The following is an 11,096-nucleotide window of genomic DNA, read 5'->3' on the forward strand; positions in this document are numbered from 1 at the left end:
GTATGTTCTGCACTTTCATAAAGTTCAGTAAATATTTGACGATCTGTCAACATCTTCCTAGTTGTTGCTGAAAACTCTTCAATTGTTTAATTGCACTCTTGTTGATTTTTACTATACTGTTCGGCAATTTTTCTGCATCTGTCAAAACGAAACATCAAATGTCCGCAATTTTCAAATATTCAGAGTTCCGAAGCTGAGTTTTTAAGTGTTTCGCGTGTGATTTTCAAAAAAAAAATGGATATCTTACTTTCAAATCTACAAGAAAACGACGTGGAGGTACACGATCTATTCAGTCAGCATATGGAAATTTTTCCACCACTGGAGAGCAGTTTACTAGAAGCCTGCAACAAAAAGCCTGTATTCATCATAACATTAAACGTATCAAGTTTTTACTCGAATGTGCTGGGAACACCAGTATAATCGATCTAAACAATCCGAAATTCCTTCTAAAAGCGAATTTTTTTATTCCACTGTGTGCGGGCAAAACTGTCGAGGAATAATAAAACGTCAGCGCCATTTAAGATGCAAGTAAGAAAGAGATGCCAAATAATTGTTTACGAACTTAGCACGTGCGGTGGTGGGTTTTCAGCTGACAATTTTACAGTGCGCTTCGGGCAGCACGGCAGGTCAAAACTGGGTCGAAATCGAGCGAATAAAGAAGGGTTTTGACAGCAGTTAGTGCGCTTCCAGGTCAAAACGAGGTGAGCAGGTGGAATAAAGAAATTCGCTATAAAATTATTCAACAGTTGCAATAGCAACTATCACAATGGTTTATATTTCTCTCGTAACCATGAAAAAACTTTACGTTTACAGAATGCTCGGTAATTTGTGACGAATCGTCAGCTTTGTACATTTACAGAACGCTCGGTAGTTCGTGACGAATAGTCAGCTTTGTAAATACAGAATCATGCAGCAATTTTTGATGAACGCTTCGTAAATTTTTACTGAGCTATCTTCAATGTTTTACGTTTCAGCGAAAATGAAAAATTACCGAGCACTCGTCAAGCAAATAAATTGCTGAACAGATTGCTGATGGCTCAGCTGTTGAGAACTCGTTAAAAAGATTGCTGAGTTCGGTAAAAGAAACTAAGTGTGTAGGACGAAAATCTAGTTTATCTGAAAGAGTGCTGCGATCATTGGGAGTGAAAATTGAAAATGATTGGCTGTAATTTTCGAAGAATTTTGCTGGGCGGGAACATTTTCTTCAACCAAGCTGCACAACACGACACAAAACATGTTATTTTGTTGCTTCAATGAGAGTGCTATCGGTCCGGCTCGACAAGAAATCATTTTTGTGCATCCGTGGTACGAAACTGAGGAAAAACTTTAGAAACTGAAAAAAGAGGTGGAGCTTATCAAATGATCGCTCTGAGCCGGAATGAAGTCACACATATTTTTCAAGTTATATCATTCCACCACGTACGAAAAATAATTCGTTCCTATTTTCATCCCTATATAAGAGCCTGTTTTAGTCGAAGCCGCACATAATAGTTCTGAACAGCGACGACAGCAGTCCTCCCTTAGCAGCGGCGGAAGCGAGCAGTGGGTACCATCGATACACGCTCATTATTTGTTACTCTAAAGTGAGTTAGATATGACCCATTTTTGAAAAAAGTGGAGGTACCCTAATTTGAGTACTTTTACGGTTACTCACTTCTGAGTAAGGGCGTCATACGTCAAAAACTGATTAGAATCTACTCTGTTTATGCAAATCAGGAATCAACGAAAATGAATACAAGTTACCCAGTTTGCTGTTTGATGATTTCTGGTTTTTGTAAATCTGACTCAATAAATAGAATAAATTCAGAACAATCAAAATCATAGATTTATTTTTCATCGAAACATTATAAAAGTTTTAAATCATTCACGTGTCTTTATATAATGCGGCAACCAACCGGTTCACAGTTGCCCGTGAACTGTGGCTCATGTTTTTGTACAGTACGCCCACCAGAAAATCCGTCATCATCCGTCACCTAACACTGCGAAGGATTTAAATTGTATCGATTGCATGTATTGGGCACTGTACATCGATACAAATGTTTCCGTTCATTATCACGAATAAAAGCCCGACCAAAAACGGCATCGCAGGACACACAACATGCGGTTGTTCATTTTGAAGAGATGTTTTTTATGTTTTCAAATCCTCTGCAATAATGATGTTGGGCTGAAATTGTTATGGAATATTGATACATGTTGTTTGTAATGTAATTGATTAGAAAATTATTGATTTGATGAAAGATCAAATACTTACTGCTAGCAAACGAATAAAAAGCGACACCAATTGTTCTTCGGAAACAGATTATATCGCTGTTGAACACTTTTGACATATATATATATATATATATATATATATATATATATATATATATATATATATATATATATATATATATATATATATATATATATATATATATATATATATATATATATATATATACGTTATGAAAAGACGAGCCCAGCCGACCATGCCAACACGCCGCATCGATCGACCACAGCAACCGATGCGCCAGGGAATTGATGAGCCAGGAGAAACCAGCGTAGCAACAGCCAGGGTAACTACATCGAGACGACCAACGCCAACTTGCCCCATCGATCGGACGCAACGATCGATGCACCGTAGAAATGATGAGCCAGGAAGAATCCAGCGTAGCAACAACCCAGGAAGGCAACGTAGACACGACCAACGAGTACCAACGTGGAGGACCCATCGAACGATATTGGTTGTGCTGACTAGGTAGATTTAGTTAATAAAAGGTTTAGCGATAGGAATATCGAGTTAGTCTTAAGCGTGCGTTCTATTGTAATCGGTCTTAAACGTGAATAAATATTTTTTTATAATACTCGTAACCATTCGAGCATTACTGGCGCAGTCGACGGCAAGTGCGTGGAAGTAGTGAAACGCTAAATTTCCTAAGTGCGAATTAAGGAAAAGACTTAGTGCAGAAAAAGCAGTGCTAAGTGAACCGAAAAAAATACAAGTCCAAGTGAAAATGAGGACTTAGTTAAACAAACCAAAAGTGACTATCAAGTGATATCGCAAATAGAAGCTGCACTTAGTGAAAATAAGCGCAGTTTTAACAAATAAAAGCGCTTGGAAACAGAGCACCTCACGAAAGCCCAACCCGAGCAACATTCATCGAGAATAACCGGATCATCGGCGAAGCCACTGGTGAGCGCATATCACTCAGTTTGCGTGATTCGGAGCGACGGAAGGACCCACACACATCTACCTACAACCTACCAGAGGACCATACTTGAGACTCCAGATGATGCTGAAAGCATTTCTGTAAGTAAAGCACTCTTAAACTAAATCTAAACATAATTCAATCGTCACTTTTCATCGAGACTAGTTGCCGATTGAATACCACATATCACAACGAAGTGTGTGAAACTCAAAATAAATTTGCGAAGCTAGTGCAAGTGTGAGCGCATATCTAACTTAAAACTGGTTCGCATATTGTTTAGTTCCCATAACAAGTGAACAAACAAATCTCACTTCATTTAAAATGGAGCGTGAACTTATGATCTCCCCAGACCTCATGCCAGCACCAGAACTGGACGAGTTAGGAGACCATCAAAATGCACCACCACAGGTGCAACAACAAGAAATAACAGTGGAGCAATTGCTTCAACATATTAGAAACCTGACTGACACCCAGCAGGATCTTGTTTCAACCATTAGGCAAATGGAAGCCAAAGCAGATGATCCATTCCTGCAATTTCAGACACCCGATCCGATTAAAAACTTACCAACTTTTAACGGTAATAAAAAAGAAACGAGTGCATGGCTCGAAGACGCTGAGAACACACTCGGTTTGTTCGAACGGTATCGTGGCCAGGCAGTATACTCTCAACTCGTTAGAGCAGTTAAGAACAAAATCATAGGGGAGGCAAAGGAAATCCTGATTGCCGCGGGTAACCCTAACAATTGGATCGACATTAAAGATGTCATCCTAAATTCTTTTGGAGATAGACGTGATCTCACGTCTCATATCCAGTCGCTATTCTACATAAATCAGGGCAAGAAAAGTTTGCCAGAGTACTACAATAAAATCAAGACCATCGACACTGCCATTAAATCCACGGCAGCGACGATGGATGATTACAGACATTCAACAAAAGCAATTAACAACCTCGTTAGTCTTATGACGCTTACCAGGTTTATTGATGGCTTAACAGATGACCTTTCAATGCACGTGAGAAGCTACAGGCCAGAATCTTTAGAGGAAGCCTACGCCATCACTACGCAGTATGCGAATGCAGCATACAGACGTACGCTAAATAAGAAGCCGACAATAGATAACATGGACAAACAAAGTTTTCATAATAGACAGGCGAAACAAAACAATTACAACAACAACGGCAACTCGCTTAATGCGAAACCTGCCAACTCCAATTCCAACAACCCAAACCATTCAAAAACATATGGGTCGGGAAAATTTAAAACGAGAAGCTCACCATCGGACGATGACGTCTCCATGAGGACGGCGAAATCTCGTGTCGAGGTGAATAACCACGACAATAAAACAGAACGCGAAAGCAAACTTGAGGAAAAACCTGACACCTCAAATCAGCTGGAGGAATCCGTTCTAGAGTCGGATGACGATGACTACTTCGTCGACGACGAGCTAAATTTTCAGGTGAGCGAAGCACTAAAAGCAAAAAGGTAAAGAATAACAACAACTTCATACCCTATATTACAATTCCAACGTCGAAAGGTGAAATGAAATTTTTGGTCGATACAGGTGCGAACAAAAACTATCTTTCACCAGACCACGTCAATATAGAAAACTGCAAAACCGAAACGGGAATTAAGGTGACGAACATAAAAGGAACCCACTCAATAAACAGATCGGCCTCTCTCGACCCGTTTCAAATCAACAAGAAATTGAAGTTTTTCATCTTTAAATTTCACAACTTCTTTGATGGATTGATTGGTTATGAGTCGTTAAGAGACTTGAACGCTCAAATTGACATTCGCAAAAACACATTAAAAATCGGGAGAAAGACCATTCAGATGAAAAAGAGATTCCCAGATAATCACAGAATAAATATAACAGAACAGGAATTTCAATTTGTAAAGATTAAAAAAAAAAAAGACGGAGATTTTCTCATTAAAGAAGAAAAGCACCACGAAAACTTCACCATATTACCAGGCCTCTATAAGAGTGAGAATAATTTAGCCTTCATAGCAGTGCAAAATCATACCAAGTCCCCAATAGAAATCAACATAAACCAACTTCAAGCTAAAACTGAAAAATGTGAAATTATCAAGTTACCTGATGCAGACATCGCATCGAAGAAAATCAACTACAACATTCGAGACAAACACATGAATGAACTAGAAAAAGATGCTCTTAAAGAAGTAATCAACAAAAATAGAGACGTTTTGTATGAAGAATCTGAAAAACTAACTTTTACACACAAAATCAAACATAGCATACGAACGACTGATAACATACCAATTCATGTAAAGTCATATAAATGTCCACAAATATTTGAAGCTGAAATTCAGAAGCAAGTGAGGTAAATGCTGAATGATGGTATCATTAAGGAGTCTATCTCTCCATACACTGCCCCGGTATGGGTCGTACCGAAAAAAGCAGATGCCTCAGGTGTAAAAAAAATTTCGTTTGGTAATCGACTATCGAAAACTAAACGAAAAAACGATCAATGACAAGTACCCAATACCAGATATCACAGATATACTGGACAAATTGGGAAGAGCCTGTTACTTTTCGACAGTTGACCTGGTTTCCGGATTCCACCAGATACAACTTTCAGGGGAAGATACCGAAAAGACCGCTTTCTCAGTAAATTCAGGAAAATACGAATTTACCAGAATGCCGTTCGGTCTTAAAAATGCTCCGGCTACATTCCAACGCGTTATGGACTGTATCTTGAGAGATCTTATCGGAGTGTGTTGTTTCGTCTATATGGACGATATAATAATATTCTCTAGTTCTCTCCAGGAGCATAAAAAACATCTGGATATGATTTTAAAACGACTTAAAGACGCTGGACTAAAGATTCAATTAGACAAATGCGAATTCTTTAGAAAGGAGGTTCAATTTTTAGGACACACCGTTTCAGAAGACGGAGTACGGCCAAACGAGGATAAAATTAAAAGTATCAGATCGTGGCCAATACCTAAGAATGAAAAAGAGGTTAGACAGTTCCTCGGAACCTTAGGATATTACAGGAGATTCATCAAAGATTTCGCCAAACTAGTAAAGCCTTTGACGAGCCTGTTAAGAAAAGATAAAGAATTCGAAATCACTCCTGGAATCAACGAATGTTTTCAGAGATGTAAACAAATATTAATAAGGGACCCGATACTTATGTATCCGGACTTCTCCAAAGATTTTATTTTGACAACCGATGCAAGCGATTACGCAATTGGAGCTGTTCTTTCGCAGGGCACACCTGGAAAAGATCGTCCAGTAGCATACGCATCAAGGACATTAAATAAAACTGAAGAGAGATATAGCACAACAGAAAAAGAACTATTAGCCATTGTATGGGCGGTAAAGCATTTTAAACCGTACCTATACGGACGAAAATTCAAGTTGGTGACAGATCACAAACCATTAATATATTCCCTTACGAACACAAATGACAAGATAGTGAGATGGAAGTTAAACCTAGGAGAATTCGATTATGAAATCGAATATATACCGGGCAAACAGAACGTCATTGCAGACGCACTATCAAGAATTAGAACCGAAACAAACGAAGAAGTCAACGTTAATACCTCAAGCGACGACTTAGAAACGGTCCACTCAGCGGAAACTAGCGATGACTACTTTATAAGTTGCACGGAAAGACCAATCAATCTGTTCAAAACGCAATTGATCTTTAAAATTGGCAATATAGATACCGATCTTCATGAAGAGGTTTTCACAAAATATCACAGATATACAATTGCTAGACCTCAATATACAGAGGTTGATATTGTGAACATCTTCAAAAACTATCTGAACCCCAAAGGAGTTAACTGCATAAAAGCTCCAGTTTCACTGCTACAATTAATTCAAGAAACCTATAAAACACATTTTTCCACTAATAAAATTTTCAAAGTATTTATTTCAGAGAAGCTGCTAGAAGACATCCGTCTAGATACCGAGCAAGATGAACTTATCGAACAAGTCCACGAATTTGGTCACAGGGGGATAAAGGAAAATAAGAAACAGATTCTCCAAAAATACTTCTTTCCCGAGCTTGAAAGGAAGCTGAAAATTTTTATCACATCCTGTGATATTTGCAAACGTAGCAAATATGACAGAAAACCTCCAAAACTGATACAAAGAAGTACCTTTGGTGAAACTGTTTTTGACAGAATCCATATCGACGTCTTTTTCATGAAAGGTCATAAATGGCTCACAATCGTTGATTCATTTTCCAAATTCGCGAATATAATTGCACTCGAAACAAGAACCATTATTGACATGAAAAAAGCAATAACGGATCACATTAGACAGTTTGGAAGACCTGTAACGATTGTGTGCGATCAAGAACCTTCCTTTAAATCCATTGATTTTATCGGATTCCTAAACGATTTAGGAATAGTCGTTCATCACGCTAGTTCCTCCGAATCGAATGGCATTGTTGAAAGGTTTCACTCAACATTGATTGAGCTGTACAGAACTTTACACGCGAAGTACAAAGATTTGGCATTAAACGAAATAATGAATATTTTAACCGACATTTACAACAATACTTTTCATTCGGCAATTAATCAAAAACCACGCGATGTAGTCTTTAACAAAACAAATATTACAAATAGCGAGGAAATCGCAAGAAATTTTGATAAAATTCAATCCGCGATAAAAGTTGAACTCAATAAGCGAAAGGAAGCACACGAGAATAAATTTGATAAAAATGAAACACCAAAAACTTTAAATATAAATGATAAAAAATACATAAAAATTGGTCAAAGACAAACCAAAGATCAAAACCTTTATAAAATTGCAACTGTTAAATCCAATGATGAATTCACTTTTACTGATGCAAACGATATTAAAATCCATAAAAACCGAATTAAAAACTAACAAAATAATAATAAAAAAAAAAAAACTAAACATTTAAACCATCCCTTTTTCCTTTCAGAATAATTTTCATCCACACAATTAATGCTACCACATACAAAGAAATTCCCAACAGCAATGGACTGGTTGCATTCAAAATCAAAACAGCAAGGATCAAAACTGGATATGACAGGACATTACACAAAATCAATCTTAGGTCGCTAGAAGACAACGTAAAATATATAGAAAAATTACCCAGTCATTCAAAACAATTGAACACTTAGAACAAACTCTTGTAGAAAAAATTAAAGTAGCCAACGGAAAACTTAGGAGTTTAAATACACACAGAACAAAAAGAGCACTAATAAATGCACTAGGAACGGCTATTAAAATCATTGCAGGGAACCCAGATAATGATGATCTCGAAATCATACATAAAAGCTTAGGAGAATTGCAAACACAAGAAAACAAATTAGTCCGCAACCAAGTCCGACAAATTCAAATCAATGAACTTTTTAAAGACAAAATCAACAACATTACAGATGCACTTGGAAAAATCAGCTCCAAAATATCAAAAGAATATAATTCAGTACAAGGCTTGAGATCAGATTTAGAATTCATTAACCTTATTTGGAATACAGATAAAATTATTCATATTTTAGAGAACATCGAGGAACAGATAGAATTTTCTAGAATAGGCTTGTTAAACAAAAATATTCTTTCAGTAGAAGAGAAAATGTACATTTTCGATAAACTTGTAAACCAAAACCTTAAATTGAATTATTTAGACGAAATTTTTCAGTACAGCACAGCTAGTATCGGCATCAGCAAAGGACAAGCAGTTATACTCATCAAGACACCAATTCTAGACGAGAAGACGTACGACCTTTTGGAACTTCATACCTTGAAAATCAACGAAACACGAATCGACACTCATATCAACCTGGTTACTAAGCATGGCGATCTAATTTACTCCCAAACATCAAAATGCGACATATGCGAGGGTTACAACTTGGTGGAAGACGAATGTATCTACAAAATTTTAACCCATCAAACACCAACATGCCCGCTTGTAAAGACGAAACAAGCATTCCAAGTCAATGAAATTGTAAAAGGCGTTATCCTGATCGATACCTCCGAAAACACTGAAGTAAGAGACTCTTGTGGAAACTCGAAGATGGTACGGGATGCCACCATTGTAGAAACCGAAAACTGTACCATTAGAATTCGCAACCTTACATTCTCTGGAAGGCTTGACGTAGTTCAACAAAACGAGTATCTGGTTCCAATCTACAGCAAACCTCTACAAAACACATCTTACTCAAAAGATGACGAAGAAAACTTTATGCTTCGGATCCTGAACCTAGAAGAACTCAGCGAGATTCAAATATCTCTAAACCATACACAAAAACGGGTTACATATGGAGGTGTCATCCTCCTCGCACTAACCTTTTTTTGTTTCTTCACTGCATTTTTCTACAGAAAAATACATGCGAGGGTGAGCAAGGAAAATCACACCAAGCTACCAGAACTTCTTACCCCCAAACATATAGGAGAAATAGACGGGACGGCTAAGACAAATGAAGATACGCCTAAGCACGGAAGCAATGGAGTCCACACCATGACGCCATTATCCGAGGTCCTTAAACATCAAACGAGGACGCTTGATACTTATGGGGGGAGACGTTATGAAAAGACGAGCCCAGCCGACCATGCCAACACGCCGCATCGATCGACCACAGCAACCGATGCGCCAGGGAATTGATGAGCCAGGAGAAACCAGCGTAGCAACAGCCAGGGTAACTACATCGAGACGACCAACGCCAACTTGCCCCATCGATCGGACGCAACGATCGATGCACCGTAGAAATGATGAGCCAGGAAGAATCCAGCGTAGCAACAACCCAGGAAGGCAACGTAGACACGACCAACGAGTACCAACGTGGAGGACCCATCGAACGATATTGGTTGTGCTGACTAGGTAGATTTAGTTAATAAAAGGTTTAGCGATAGGAATATCGAGTTAGTCTTAAGCGTGCGTTCTATTGTAATCGGTCTTAAACGTGAATAAATATTTTTTTATAATACTCGTAACCATTCGAGCATTACTTATATATATATATATATATATATATATATATATATATATATATATATATATATATATATATATATATATATATATATATATATATATATATATATATATATATATATATATATATATATACTCAGGGGTGAGTAAACATCATGGATAATAACTCAAAACTTAGTAAACATGGTAATTATGAAAATTTGGGTAAATGTTACTCAATTATCCAGTACCCGATAACTCACTTTTTGACATTTTGCATAAGAATACCAAACTGAGTAGATCCTAATCAAATTAGAGTTAAAATAAAGCAGCGTGTAGCGGATAGCGGCCACAACTGTGGCATGGCTGCGGATAAGCGTAGCAGTTTCAGCGGATCTCACCATCGATAGCAGCAGGGCCAGCAGATGCAGGTACAGCGGATACCAATGGCGGCCACAACTGTGGCATGGCTACGGATAGCGTTGTAGTTGCTCAGCAGTTGGGCCAGCGTATAGCGGCCACAACTGTGGCATGGCTATGCATAGCGTAGCTGTTGCAGCGGGTATATCAGCATCGATAGTAGCAGGGTCAGCTGATGCAACGACACTCCCTTCACTAAAATGCTGTTTCAGTGTGGTAGCGGGAAGCATCAAGCAGCAGGCTTGCATGAAGTGAATACATCAGCCAGCAACTTTCCCTAAGGCTTCTGCCATAGTAGACGCGAAAAGCGGCGCGAACCGATTCGCTCGGCCGTAGGTTAATGTACAGCTCTATTGATGGCTGTACATTAACCTACAGCCGAGCGAATCGGTTCGCGTCGCTTTTCGCGTCTATTATGGCAGAGGCCTAATGGGAAAGTTGTATCATTTTGTTCCGAAGAATATTATTGTCGGTAATATTACAGAGATGCGAGAATCCGATTTTGAATTGAACAATTGTTCTTTTGAGAACAAATAAAACACTTATTTGAAGAGTTAATAGCTTTTGGTACC

The 11,096-nt window shown here is 38.1% G+C and overlaps 1 protein-coding gene across 1 annotated transcript; it reads left to right on the top strand.

Moving 5' to 3' along the window:
• Positions 1 to 3,005: 3,005 nt before the first annotated feature.
• LOC129731905 (uncharacterized) lies at positions 3,006 to 10,093 on the top strand. The gene is made up of 3 exons (XM_055692273.1): positions 3,006 to 3,289; positions 8,113 to 9,444; positions 9,513 to 10,093. Exons 2-3 carry the CDS (start codon positions 8,767 to 8,769, stop codon positions 9,603 to 9,605), a joined length of 771 nt encoding a protein of 256 aa, XP_055548248.1. The 5' UTR covers positions 3,006 to 3,289; positions 8,113 to 8,766; the 3' UTR covers positions 9,606 to 10,093.
• Positions 10,094 to 11,096: the final 1,003 nt, after the last annotated feature.

Source organism: Wyeomyia smithii, chromosome 3, assembly GCF_029784165.1.
Source record: "Wyeomyia smithii strain HCP4-BCI-WySm-NY-G18 chromosome 3, ASM2978416v1, whole genome shotgun sequence".
Classification (NCBI taxonomy): Eukaryota; Metazoa; Arthropoda; class Insecta; order Diptera; family Culicidae; genus Wyeomyia; species Wyeomyia smithii.

Excerpts from the sequence above, each read along its gene's own strand:
- LOC129731905 (XM_055692273.1), top strand. The coding sequence starts at position 8,767 with ATGTACATTTTCGATAAACTTGTAAACCAAAACCTTAAATTGAATTAT. Across the intron at positions 9,445-9,512 it reads TAAACCATACACAAAAACGG|AAAAATACATGCGAGGGTGA; the intron begins GTTACATATGGA and ends ATTTTTCTACAG.